We start from the raw sequence: 14,382 nt of genomic DNA on the forward strand, positions 1-14,382 counted from the left end.
AGGGAATTATCTGGGCTTACCCCCCAAGTTGAGTAACAAGGACCCCAATAACAGGTACAAAGGTCTAAAGTTACATCCATTTATATGTAGTTAATCCAGCAAAATGGTTGTGGTCACTGCATTTACCAATATGCAACTTGTATTTGTACAATGCTCTCTGTGACAATTTATCATAATAGACCCTCTAACATAGTCAACATAATTCTTACCTTTTAAGTGGATAAAGGTTCAGTCACATTTTTTTCATGCCCAAAGGGATGCTGTTTGTCTTGGGTGATTCTGGTGCGTCAGCAAAGCCAGCCCAAGATGAGCCACCTCTCCATTCCACCCAGTTTCTTCTGACTGCTGGTCCACCTCCTCCTCATTGGAGCCGGTACAGTTTCTGTGACTGCTGAAGTGAAAAAATCAGGGTGCAAAGTGCAACCTCTCACAAACCAACCAACCAACCAACCTGGCAGCAATACCAGTTCAAGGTATTCATACTCCTCCTATCATCTGACTTTTGTTTCTCCTCCTGTGTTTCTGGTAGCTTTTTGTGGGACTGGTCAAACCATCAGTAACTGATACGGCTTAGAAAAGTTACAGGACTTCTTTTCTTTATTAAATCAGACCAGCTATCTGATGTTGTTCACTCTGAAGAGTTCCTACACCCTTGCTCTGGCAAGAGGGATGAACTGAAGCCAAGGTTACAGGAAAGAATGAGGGTGTCAGTTCTCTCAACTAGTATTGCCACTGAGAAAAGAGCAGGAAGAACTGAACCCTATGAGTAAAAATGCACATGTAATTGCTATAATTAATTAGTTCCAGTACCAGGCTGCCTCATTCTCAAATATGCTGGCTCCTACTGAGCATTTCCAAGTCAAAGGAAGCTGCTAATTGAGATATAACAATCAATCAGATAGGAAAACTATGGAAAATTTTATCAGGTATACCAAGCCACAATCAGGACAATTTAATGTCTTTAAAATGATGTTATCTGACAAGAAGCTAGTGACCTGTCTGGGCTGGCATGTGAGCCTGGAAATGTGAGCTTGCTGCATCCTCCCTAAGCTTCATCCATGTAAGGACTTGACAAAAACTGCTTTAAATAAAGCACTGCAGCCACCTAGCCTTGAAAAGATGCAAATGTTCAGTAACACTGATCACAGCCTGGAAATAAGCAAAAGCCTACCATGTATTTGTAGAGACTTCAGGAGCCAGTAAAAGACAGATCAGTTCACAGAATCACAGTTGAAGCCAATAACACAGAAACAAACTGAACTAAGTAACAGAATAACCAGAAATCACTGAAAGGCGGCAGTGATCTAAATGTCCATCTTTCTTAAGTTCATCTTCACAAAGTTGCAGGACAGTCATTTTTGCTTGGCTCATAATAAATTCTTGCTAATGCCATGTTCTCTGTTTCTGCCTAACGCTGATGAGATAAGGACAAATGGATCAATGCTCTCATTGTGTTTACTGGGAAACCAGTAATCAGGACAGAGGACTCAATTCCCTGAATCCTAATTATACATTAATTTGCTAGAGTATCCTAGAGTATCCCTTTAGATTGCCATAAATTATGAACAAATGAACAAACAGCAACAAAAATATAAGAAGAGGAAAACAGTGTTACTGGTAGAAAATGTGGAGAGAATCAAACATAAAACTATGCCGCTGCTTTATAAGGGCACTTCTAATTTTCCTCTGCTGCTGACCCTGGGTCATTCCCAGACCATAAATCATGTAGCAAACCTCACCTGCCCCCTCTCAAAAATTCTCAAGTTGGGCACCCACTACTAAAAAAAGACTCTTATTTCACTGAGATTACCTCCCCATCTGAACTGATACTCCGATTCCTGCTTTTCTAAATAGTAAAGACAGCAGAGGAACCTTGGTAGTACCTCAGAGCAAAACAAGTTAACAACAGACATTCCTGTTCTCCCTTCTCTAAAGGGAATTTTCAATAGATCAAACTTTTGATGCTAGTTAACTACCAAAATTAATTAATTTTTGATCTTCCATTCAGCTACAGAACTAGCTGAAAATGAAAAATAAAATCAAAACTGGGATGACAAACTGAAAACAAATTCAAAGAATTTAAAAGAACTGAAAACACTCAAAGAATGGTCACAAATGTACTTTTTATTTTCCAGGTGCAGAGTAGTTCTTGAAATTTCTTTTAGAGGTGGGAAAGGATTAAAAGCAGATCTAGTGTGGCAGGCTATGGCACACATATATTGTGCGAGTTACAGTATTTTCTCTGATGCGTTTGATGCTGTCTGCTGTTGAGAACAGGCTGTTAGTATACAGAAACTCAGTTAGATAGTCTGTGTTCTTGTCATGGGCTGTTTTGTTAAAAGAGAACTGATTTATTTCTTTTGTTATTTTTAAATTCCCTGGAAAAATTCAGGCTCCTGGTTCAAGAAAAATGCATCCCATTTGTAACACTGTATAAGGTGAATACACACAGTTCTTATGCTTTGAGGAACTACACATTCATTTTTTAATAATCACACTTGCGGATATTTTATATGGAAAAAAAAAATCCAAGCTGTTGATTAGTGATATTTAGTATCAACATGGTCACATTGGTCAAATACCAAATTATCAAAAAAAAAAGTTTTTTAATCTCAGTTCTTCTGCTTGCTACAGTCTAAGAAAAATTCTTCAGAATAAAAATCTTGTACTTCTGGTGCTTCCTTATACATAAAAAGAACAGCCTTGTGCCATCCTCAGTGATAGGAAGTGACAGGCAGAGCATGACATCACTCTTTAATGGACTGCCTTCTGGTGAATTTTGCTGTCAGTAAATATTGCAGCAAGGTAACTCACATTCAGGCTTTATGGAGACAGAAGCCCTGTGCTGAGTTTGATCCCAGAAGCCGGCAGTTCTTAGCTTCTGAAGGGAGAATCTTTCCAAATCTGGCACAACAGCTTGCATCCACAGATTAATAAGAATATGTCTCAGAGAAATGCTAAAGTATACATCAAAGATCTATAACCACCAAGGATATCCATGTGAATTTTACCATTACAGCAGCACCAGACAGGCTAACCACTTACAAAAATATCATATCCCTGTACTCAAGAACATAGGTTTAGTCAGCAAGTAATTGACTACTGATATTTAATTAAACTTGCCACCAGTCTGAGTCCAGCAGCTTTTAACAGCGCCCATGTTCCTATTATCACTAATATCACTTATTTTCTTAGTATCACTACACACACAGTGCCTAAAATAAGATAGCATCAGTAAGTTTATTACCAGAGAACATAAATCAAAGACATGTTTCTATCCTTCTACAGACAGTGGGAGTCTTTAAAATGAAGAAGAGGAGAAACTGCATTTCAGGATTCCCCAAGAAAGCAGAGATCATGGACCACTTACATTACCTTGTCTCCATTGCCTTTATAAGTCCATTTGGTTTCCCTCTATGGAAAACACTGTCATTCATTATGCAGTATTCAAGCACACTGTAGCCTTAATAACTACCACATCATCACTGGTATTACTAAATCATGCTACTAGTAGAAGACCAAGTTCTGAAAACCCAAGTTTTGCATGCCCACAGTAATAAGCATGACTAGATGGATACAAGAGCAGAAAATACATGTTTTCCTCCTAAAAAAGAACACAGCAGGAAGCTGGGTCTTGTCTCTGTCCTTCATTAACGCTCCTGCTCCACATCACTTCATTCAGGCAACTATTACCATGCACTAGAAGTCTGCAAACAGCATATATACAACCTAAAAACATAAAGCAATTACTTATTGGCTAATTCACACAGCAGCTGGAATTAATGAGCCACTAATAACGTCCTTTGGTAAGACCGCTATGAGTCTTGGTTGACCCCGGAATCATTTGGGGGACCATCAGGCTCTACTGCTTCTTGCAACAGGCTAATTGTTGTTAGTGCTGCTCTTTTTGCTTTTCTTTCTCTCAAGAGGATTTTGTATCTTTTCATGCTTCTGTTTTTCTTCTAGAATCTTTAAACTGCTGATTCTATCTTAACAATTTTATCCCTGTCTACAATTTTATCTTTCTTACCTTGCATGGCTCAAGACCAAGTACTTTCTCACAACTCTTTCTCACCATTTAGCCACTTTTGCAGAAGGAAGGTTATTTGGTTGGGTTGAAAGAGAGGGCTTGCACCCTGATAAGATTGCATAGCCTACAAATTCTGAACAGTACTGGGGACTTGTCCAGATTTCCATGTGGAGTATGTATTCTAGATGATATCTGCTTATAAAATTAATTTTCTGTCACTGAGCGAACCAGTGAGGTGCCTATAAAAAAATGCTATACACGTGAGAGGCACAACATCCCTAAATACTTCCGTGTTACCGTTATCCAAGTAAAACCTTGAGATTTACAGGGAGGGTGAGACACGTTACCCACTCCAAGTCCTGCTGCCGGGCCACCTCGGTGCGGTTCCAAGCCGAGCCGCAGCACTGCGCTGCGGACGGCAGGCGCCTGCCCCATCCCCGTTCTCGCTGCCCGGACTCCACTCCGTTATCCCACCAGCTCCCACCGAGCGTAACCCCCCGACACATCAAGCGGCGACAGTTACGACATGACGTTTCGGGTGGCTCATTCTGCGCCTGCCGCTGCGGCGCCGGCAGCCGCGGCTGAAAGGGAAGCCCCGGGAGAACCGGCCGCCTTGAGGGTCTTCCCCCAGGGGCCCCGCCCGGCCCTGGCTCCCATCGGCGCGGGGGGACGCCCCCCGGGGGCTCCGGTCACCCGCGCGTTTAGAAAAGCCACGGCAAGACCAAACCGCCGGCCCCTCACCGCCGCGGCGGGCGGGCTTGGGGGGGGCGCCGGGGCGGGCCGGAGACCGAGGCAGTGCCGAGGGTGAGGAGAAAACACCGCCGGGGCTCTGCGAGATAAAACAGGGAATCGCCTCGTCGCTGGTTTTCGTTTGTTTGACGTTTTCGGGTGGTTTTTCCGCTGCAGTCGCCGCCGCCCGCTACGGGGCAGTCCCTTCCCCGAGGCCCGGCCTGTGCGCATGCGCCTCCGGTCCGCGCAGGCGCGGCGCGGGTGGCGGCGGCGGCGGCGATGGGCGGGCGGCTGACCCGCGTGTTCCGGACTTTCAACTTGGAGAGCCGGGCCCGCCGCGAGATCAGCAAGAAGAAGCCCTCGCCCGCGCCGCGGCACCCCACTTCTCGGCTGGACGAGCAGGCCGGTGGGTGCCGGCCTCGCCAGGCCGTGCGGCGACCACGGAGGGGCTGCCGGCGGGGGGCGATGTCTGTGGGCCCGGCGCGGGGCCGAGCCACGGGAGGGGGGAAGCGGGTACTGGGGGTGCGATGCGTGGGCGAGGTGCTGGGGGCGCGGGGCGGCGGCGAGCGGCGGAGCCGCGGCGTCCCCCGGGGCGGCGCGGAGCCGGTGACATTGAGAGCGGGGCGGCTGGGCACGTGGGGCATGCTGGGAGCCGTAGTCGGCGGCTGTTGCTAGGGGCGGTTGCTAGGGGCGGCCGGGCCGGCGGCTCCTGGTGCCGGGTCTCTCGGTCAGGGTCGGAGCCGGCCCCCGCGCAGCGGCGGCAGCAGCCGGTCTGCCCCGGGGCCGCTGCGGAGCAGGGAGGCAGAGCGCCGCACGCGGGTGCTGTCCACCGCGCCGCTTGGCCTTGGCGGGCGGCGCGGTGGCGCCGTGTGAGGCGGTGCCGTTAGCGCTAGAGCTGCTGGCAAAGCGGAACCTTCCCGAGCATCGCTGTGCGTCTGGGGTGTCCCCCCGTTCCGCTGGGGAAGCGATTAACCTGGCAGAACTAACAACAAGGAAACGATCTGACTCAGATCTGCCGTTTCTCTGTTTTTCTCTTCCCCTCTTCTCTCACTGCCTTTAGACCACCCAGCGATACAAGAAGAAATTTACAGAAAGGACGACAGGCTCCTCACCTTGTTAAAAGATGTTTATGTCGAGTCCAGAGATCCACCTGTGCAGGTGAGTATGTCTCTCTGTAGGAGGCATAGCAGCATCAGCTTTGTGGTTTTCAAACTCAGCACAAGTTCTGTATAAAGAAAAATGCTCTATTAGTGCCCAAAAGCTACCTTTTTTATAGATAAAAGTGATGTTTTCATTACTATTTTATATATCAGTAGCACTGACTCTGACCCTGGGTATGGAACAGGTTACATATGGTGATTGTACAACCTTTAAGTGCTTATGCAGTCTTCCTTTTTAACATCACATTGATCTTACTTTGTTTTTCACCTGAATTCCCCCTTCTCCTTCCTCTAAGCCAGAAGGACAGTTGGCCAGCCTTTTGCAAAGATGCAGGGGTTTGCCAGAGATCTCTCATAGAGTTGTTAGAAGAGAAGAGACTGGGACTACCATGGGAGCATGGATGTGGTAGAGAACAAAGACGTTAACATTTTAGTGGAGTATTTAACTACTGATGTTAATGTCGTACTCTGCAGAGACTTTTCCTTAGGTGGCTGAGGGAGTGCCTTAGTTAGGTTTTTTCTTGCATAAACCCTCTGAATTGTTTGGTGATCAGTTTGCTCAATGCCAATGGCTGCAGTCTTTGACTTGGAAGGCAAAGCATACCCCTTCCAGTAAAATGCAGTAAAATCCTTTCCACCATGTTACATTATGGCTTATACGTTTTACCTGTTGCATTATTGGACCACTTTATTCTCGCTGCTTTATTCAGTAACAAAAGCTTTATAATCAACTAGCAATAAAATTCCTAAGTCTCTCTAATTTGCCACTTTCACAGTACCTTGTATTCAAGACTGAAAGTATTTAAAAATGCAAACAGATTTCTGCAGTCTCTCCTTGATGTTTCCAAGTAATCTCTATCCTTAATTTTCATAATAGAGAATAGGACTCTAATCTTGAAGTGCCGAAGGTCTGATTTCAATATCTTATTCATTTGTAAGCCTGTCAAGAGAGATTTGAGAAAAAGCCAACAGTGGAACAAATCTTAGTGCTTGATTCTGTGCCTACTCTGAGGTTGCTGCCGCATAAGACTTGCTCTTATGGTGTGTCTACTTGCAGTTGTTAGGAAGAGCATGATTAATGTGTTAGCATGGAGGCTTGTGGGCCAAACTTCATCCAAAAGCTTCCTTCCTTTCCTGATGTTATTCTGAATACTTTGTGCATCGTGTATGTATATACACCTATATGTATATTTGGTATGTGTGTCTGTGGTAAGCGGAAAAGCACCAACTCTAAGTCCTGAAGTGGCAGATACCCAGAGACAGAAAAAATTTCATTATCTGAGCACAGTTTTAGCACAAAGTAAAAGGAAGAAATGGAGAACTGGTGGCATAATCAGACATTCTCTGCAGTTTAGAAACAGACATGCAGTTGTAGATGCTGTAGCATCCACATCAGTTGGATGCTGACGTGGATTCTCAGCTTGTGAGTTAATACAGAGTCTGTGGGCTAATCAATGGCTGTGGCCTCTGATAACTTTAAAAGTACTTTTTCTTAAATTTAAGAAAGGTTTTCACTGTGTCTTTTTTGCAGTGTCATTCACTGGTTAAATCTTAATAAAAGGCAACATGGAGAAGGCAGAGCTGGTTTGGAAATTACTTGGAAATATGAAGGGTCTTGGGAGAAGAGACTTCACATGTCTGAGCACTGCAGTAGCCATGGGAATTAAACTCCATATGATGCTGCAAAACAATTTGGTTTTGTCCAGCAAAGCTTGTTCTCTAGACAGAGCAAAAGAAGGGGTATCTTTTAGTTGCAAAACTAAAATCTGAAAATGAAAGGAAGGGGAGAGAGACTATATGAAAAAGATTTCCACTGGTATCAGAAGGTTACCAATTTCTAATATGATTTTTTTTTCCCTTGCCATGACTCAGTACCAAATATTAGGTTACCTGCATTTACGTTTGGCTACCAAAATGTGTAGTTTGCCTTGTGTGAAGGGCTGCTGAGTCTGTACAACACTTCAATGGATGGTAGCCTTTCAGAATTTAGGTGGGGGTTGACATCGTATGTAGAATGGCTGTGGAAGAACTGACAGTTTTTGTGACACCAAGAAGCAAGGCTGGCTAAGGATTATTTTTTTTTTTTTACTGCTGTGAAAATGGGAAAAGCTAACAGGAAATGCCATATTTAGGAAAACAGCTTGGCTGCTGCAGTATGCATACTAAACAGAACTGCTGTTAAGCTCTTTTTGTTTTCCTTCCCACAATTAGGTAAAAGATGGAGGTGGTGAACATCTTCCATGTAAACAGGAGGAAAAGAGACTTACAAAACTAGGCCACTTGGGAGAGTTAGATGTTAAGAAAGTTCCCAAAGGCAAAATTTCCATTGTGGAGGCTCTGATGCTTCTTAATAATCATAAACTTCATCCTCAAATATGGACTGCAGAGAAAATAGCAGTGGAATACAGCCTGGAACTGAAGGAGGTCAACTCTCTTCTGGAATTCTTCATTCCTTTCACTGTGAAGGAGTTTCCTAAAGAAACTAAAAAAGCTATAAAGCCAACATAAAAATAATTACCAAAACCTTGTGTGATCTCACTTGTGTCTTAATTTTATTCTTGAGTATATTCAGTGTCCGAAAAGAGCTGGTTACGTGTCATCCATCAAGGCTGCTTCCTTATACCAGTAAGATGTATTCAAGCAATTCCATTCTATATTGGATGGCTTCAGTTAAACGCAGCAATTATAGGATACAGTTTATAAACCAGAATATAACTAATAAATTCTATGAGAGCATGTCACATGATTTTCTCATTCTGATTATCCCATTCATATGTTATGAGTTCAGATAAAACACGCAAGTTCTAGTGAGAACTTTACCTTAACAGATTGCCTTCTTAGCAGAGACATCCTGGCCTTCAGCTGAATCAGTGGTCTGTGTGTATTAGCTCTGTAGTTTAATGTTACACTGTTCTTTCAACGACTTGCTGTCAAGGTGTGTGTACATACAAACAGCTCTATTTCTTTTGTATAAGAATGGAGTAGTATTTATACTGTGTAAAGAAGGTTAACCACAAGATCATTTGGGAAATTCAGCTGTGTCAGACTTAAAATAAAAAGAAGGTGGATGCTGGAACAGTAATGGTTGATGTATAGCTCCTCTTCCACTCTATTCTGATTTAGCTTAAATATCTGCACCTCTCCAGGTACTGTTGTGTCAGTCAATGAATTTGTAAAGAGTGATAATCTTCTAGCATCAGTCTCTTGCAGCAGTCTGGCACCTACTGTATGAGAAATAATGGTTCATATTATAATTAATAGGTAGCCATGAAATGCAACTGGATCTACTAATTGGACCCACTAGTAGGTCTTCTGTAAATGTCTGTCTGTCCTGTTACAACAGCCCTTTTTCCCTGTGGAGGCCTTGTCTGACTTAGCCAAATGTGGGCTAGATCAGGTCATGTTCACTCACAGTAAGTTACCCATGTGCTACCAGATTGAAGATGAACAGCATCCTTTCCAATTGTTAGTAAAGGATGACACAAACTATGAGGTGGTAACGGTGGATTGTAACCTTCCTGATAGTGTGACTATTCAGGTCTGTGTAGGTAAGGAAGTTTTGCACTGATGATTAACACTGTAGTGAAAACTGGTTCATGTTTTCCAGATCAGCTGGGGGGGCGGTGCAGATAATCAGAATTGATATTTTAAAATGCATTATGGTTGCCTTCATTCGAAAGAAACAAAACCCAAAACTTAATTTTATGCGGTGCTAACATTCCTAGTGCCCATCACCAAAGAAGTTGAATTTTATTAAGAGAGTGGAAGTCAGTACCAGGCCTACAATGTAACTTTCTTTTTAAGAACTTTTCTGCCAGGCCTTAGATTTCAGATTCTGGTAAAATACCTTACCAAGAAGATGATCAGCTTTGCTATTGCACAGCGAGATTCTTTCCACTTCTGTCTCTGAGATGGAACAATGTATTTACAGTACAGTTTGCCACAGTGTATTCAAGGTTTTGCTTGATTCATTTCTGAAGTGCATAATGCTGTACAACGCTGCACCTTTGTGGAAGATGACACCTAAGTGCATTGTACAAAAATTCGAAATTGTTGGTCTTTGGATGTGTGGATTGGGCATAGGCATGTCTTTCTTTCTGTAAATGGGGACAGAGCTGCACGCTGAAACTAACGCATCTGAGTTATGTACCACATTAAGATTTTTTTGTTTGCCACAAAATACTCTGTTTAATAGAATGTTGTAACGTAAATACTTTATTGTTTGAGTACTGTTCATCCTAATGTAGTATTTAAGGTAATATTCAGAAAACAGCTGTGGAATGCATAACTTACTATTATTGGAGACATAACTTACTATTATTGGAGATGCTGTGATTTCCTTCTTTAAAAATGAATCTTTAATTAGGTATTGGAGCTGATTAAAAACTCACTACAATTGGCACCAGACAACAGCTTAACCATGCCCCTTGAATAACTTGGTATGTATTTGGGCCTCTTGTCTGCCTTTGTGAACTGTCTTGTGATGTGGCTACACCATTACAGTACCCTGTTTCATGTACAAAGTCCCGAGGGACATTATGGTATACTACTGCTTTGCTTACGCTCTTCAGAAGGCACGTGCTTTGGGACAATCGGTGCTCATCGTGTTCAGTGCTCCAGCCATACCTTCTGGACAAAATCCTGTCCATGAATGAGATGATTGCAAAGCTATCCCCGCTTTCTCTGGAGCCAGGATCTCATCCTCAGAATATACTGTCCACGGTGGGGAAGCAGGCAGGTCCCACAGCTCAGAGGTGGGCCAAGGAATCCATCTCCCTGGAAGCAGGTGAACTCCCGGTGGCCCAGAAGGCTCCTCTGGAGTGGAGAACTTCTCCTGCACAGCACGTTTGCTTCAGGAAAATTAGGTGCAATGCAGTTTGCTGTCTGCACACAGATCCTTCTGCTGGTCATGTGCCCCACCTGCTGGGCAATGTCAAAGCAGAATTTTGAAGGCATTGCTGATGGTATGGGATCATGTAAAATCTGTACTTTTATCTATCCAAATTATCCATAGTCCGCATGTTTTGCTTTTACTGTCTCTTAAGACATGGAGTGTTTTACTTGCCCAAACTTCACCAGAAGATCCAGGAGCATGGATCTTTTCTCTTTGCTGTGGTCGAAAAGCCTGTCCGTGATCAAGCACTCTCAACACTTACCATCTTGTCCTGTGTAAGCTACTGGCCGCAGCCACCTGCAAGGTCCTTGACAGGTGCGTGCTTAAGCTGTGTTCAAGTGAGTACGTCTTTGAAGATAATGCTGTGTTTAGGGTTGATGTCTGGGACAAGACTATTCTCACTGTTGCATCTTTTCTAGAACTGCTTATTTCCTTTCCTCCAGTTTCAAGGGACTCTTTACTCATCAGTTATCTTGCCTGCTTACCAGTTTCTGGTTTTGATGCAATTTCTAATCGTAAGAATAATTGTATTTTCTTTACACTTTTAATTTGGTTTTGTCTGTGTCCTTTTCTGTCTATATACCTTTCCCATAGCTGTTTGGCTGTCAGCTTAAGGAAAAGGTACTCTTCAAGCAACTGTTTTGAAGAGGTAATTATGGGGAATTTTTGGGAACCAATTCAATTTCCTGGTACTCATATGTGGAGAATTTTTCATGTTTCATTGCCATGTATGTGGTGCACCAAATTTAGCTGAGATGTTTTTAGCCACCATATAGAATCATTACATTTGGTAAGGAACAACCTGCCTCACTCAAACTGCTTTGTTCTTGCCAAATTAATGTAAAATGTGTAGCAATTATAAGCTTTGTGAGCCTGTAAGGGGGTTGTTTCATTTCTAGTGTAAATGACACATGGTTAACGACTTCTTTATATGTGGCATTGCTACACCAGTTTTCCAAATGTCACTGAATAAAGCCAGGGCCGCCTTGGGCACTGAGACAGGGTGAGTACACAGGGCAGGCTGAGCCTCAATTGGAAATGAGGGTTACATTCCTGGTGAGACATAAAATTGATTTTCTTCAGGGGAGTTCTGTCAGGTATACTGGAATTCCTGGCTTGAATTTTTCCAAAAAATGCCCTTTTAGGGGGAGTCTAGTAGCTCACTTACCCACATTTTCTGGGACATAGTCCCATTCCTCTAGCCTTGTTCTGTTGTTAAGTCTATTCCCAGCCTTCTCTGCTGTGCAAACTTTATGCAGCTGCACTCTTGCTCTTTACTAGCTCACATGCAAATGTTGGTTGTATTCTGCCCTTTCAGCATCAACAACCTGTTTTATTTCTGCAGAGCTCTCTTGCCTTCTAGGAGTAGCACATCTGCTGAGGTAAAAATGAGACGGCTGAGTACATGTTTTGCTCTGCAGAACTTACAAATAGGACAGATTTTCGAAAGGGATGTAGCTTTTCATACAACTTCAGAAGCTCTCTTTTGGGCTATGTGAAACTAAGTAATCCTGTGCTGTCTCACCACGGATTAATTGTAGCTAGGTTCTTGCAGTCTGATGCCAAGACAGCAAGATTGGAGCTGTGAGGCAGGAAAGAGTTTTAACTCTGCTTTCTGTGCAGGTTAATCAGAGGGAACTTCAGTATAAAAAGTGATCTTTCTGTAGCCTTCCAGCACAGGGAACTTGTCTTTTAAGTGACCTCTGTAAAAAGAGAGGTCGCTTCAAGGAGAAAAGAAAATTATGTTTATATGTGAGAGGTACGTATTAAACTTACAAAATGGAATGTCTTATTTCTGTATTGAAAAATGGAGTCAAACCTCAAGTAGTCATAAAACAGGATCAAAACGCAAAAGTTTAAAAAGGCGGCTGTCTCGCCTTGTTTCATATGAGCATCATGCTTTCATGTTTGAGATTGCATGAAGCTTCACGCTTCATGGCTCTGTTCTGGAGGCCCTTTCTAAACAGGAGTGTTCTGGTTCTTAATCAGGTGGTGCCAGTGTTGAACTGACAGCAGGGGAGGCCAGACCAGTGCAGGTGAGCTTCAGGTGCCAACAGATTTTGGCACTTGTGACTGCCACAGTTGTATGCTGACTGATGTGCTATTAGCAATCAAAACACTCTGTCAGTGCCTGTTGTTATTAAATCTGTTCCCAGCAATCTACAAGTCTAATGAATTCTGTAACCTTTCACAGTTTAGGTACTGCTGTGTTGTTATCAGAGCTAAGTGTTCTCTGCTGAAAAAAAAAAAACCCAAACATGGATTATTTTCTCTTAACATTAGTTTTCTTGGTCTGAAACAGAGGCTTACGTTTACAGGAGGCAACAGCAGCATTAGTAACAACAGCACACCTGTAGCATGCTGGAGGGAGCGCACTGTGGGAGCTTCTGCAGGGTGGAGCCAAGTTTGATCTGTCCGCTGCCAGAAAGAGAATTTAAAAAATAAATCTGCCAAGGTGGTTCTTCTATGACTGTTGTGCAAAGTCTCCTTTGGTTCTGGGTTACTTCAATTGCTGAAGCTCTGTCTTTAGGTGGGATGTTTTGGTGTCCTGATGGGAGTAGTGCTGCTGTATGACCCAGGAGAGAAGTGACTCGAGGCAGGATAGACCCCATAATCATCTCCTAGAAGGATTCCTTGCACAGGAATGGAAAACGCATGGTGTCTTGTAGGACTGAGGCTCTCAGGCCACTACTTTTTAGAAAGCTGAGGGAGGTGATGGTGTGGCTGGAGGAATCCCTGCCTTTGAAATAGTCACCCAGCAGCAGCCACATCTGTGAGCTGGGTTCACCCAGAGAATAAGGGATCCTGCTCTTGATGAGCTGCAAATGGTGCTGGTGAAAGCTAGATTCGCTCCTGCCAGGGGTTGCTCAAACTGGAAGCCTGAATGTAAAGTCGCAGCTGGGAGCTCTGCTTATGTGAGAGAGATCAGGGCTCTGCAGAAAGGACAATTTGAGTGCAGCTGGGACTGCAGAGCTGGTTATAATTGCCTGTGTTGGCAGAGGGAAAAAAGAGATAAAGGTGGAGCCTTCAGAGCATTTTCTCTGAACTAAAGTATGCCCTGTTATTAATTGCACGGGGCTTTATTCCCAGGAAAAGCAATGCAGCACAGTTTGTGACTCAAGCAGTTTTGATACTACCCAGGCCACAGGTTGGGTGTGAAGTAGGGGCAGAGCTGTAAGCCAGGATGGCCAGAGCCATGTTGAGCTGCTGTACGGACAGGTCTGTTGGGAGTTGTGCGTTCCGTGCATGTCACACTTGATTGCCTTCGGTCTCAGTCTCTGGTGTTTCCAGCACAGCACTGTAGCCTAAAGGATGCCACAGGCTTGACGGTTAGGTCTCCCCTTTTAAAATGGGGATGTGGATTTGCATCCCCCTTAAGGTGAAGAGGAAATTGAATGTTAGGTAGGAGTCTAGCTTAGCTGTCTCCATGCCCCTCAAAAGCTGGAAACTATGGATCTTATTTTAGTTGCGTAGTTCCTCCACACCATGAATTTCCTTTGTGAGCACCAAGTGTAGCAGAGTCCGAGTCCCTCTTGGTGGGGCTGAGGTGGGGAAGTGGTAGGGGCTAC

The 14,382-nt window shown here is 43.8% G+C and overlaps 1 protein-coding gene across 1 annotated transcript; it reads left to right on the forward strand.

The window, feature by feature from the left end:
• Positions 1–5,014: 5,014 nt before the first annotated feature.
• NDUFAF4 (NADH:ubiquinone oxidoreductase complex assembly factor 4) lies at positions 5,015–8,457 on the forward strand. The gene is made up of 3 exons (XM_068407135.1): positions 5,015–5,165; positions 5,820–5,917; positions 8,131–8,457. The coding sequence occupies exons 1-3, from the start codon at positions 5,039–5,041 to the stop codon at positions 8,425–8,427; spliced, it is 522 nt and encodes a 173-aa protein (XP_068263236.1). The 5' UTR covers positions 5,015–5,038; the 3' UTR covers positions 8,428–8,457.
• The last annotated feature ends 5,925 nt before the right edge of the window (positions 8,458–14,382 follow it).

This window comes from Nyctibius grandis, chromosome 1, assembly GCF_013368605.1.
Source record: "Nyctibius grandis isolate bNycGra1 chromosome 1, bNycGra1.pri, whole genome shotgun sequence".
Lineage (NCBI taxonomy): Eukaryota > Metazoa > Chordata > Aves > Nyctibiiformes > Nyctibiidae > Nyctibius > Nyctibius grandis.

Excerpts from the sequence above, each read along its gene's own strand:
- NDUFAF4 (XM_068407135.1), top strand. The coding sequence starts at position 5,039 with ATGGGCGGGCGGCTGACCCGCGTGTTCCGGACTTTCAACTTGGAGAGC. Across the intron at positions 5,166-5,819 it reads TCGGCTGGACGAGCAGGCCG|ACCACCCAGCGATACAAGAA; the intron begins GTGGGTGCCGGC and ends CACTGCCTTTAG. Across the intron at positions 5,918-8,130 it reads CCAGAGATCCACCTGTGCAG|GTAAAAGATGGAGGTGGTGA; the intron begins GTGAGTATGTCT and ends TCCCACAATTAG.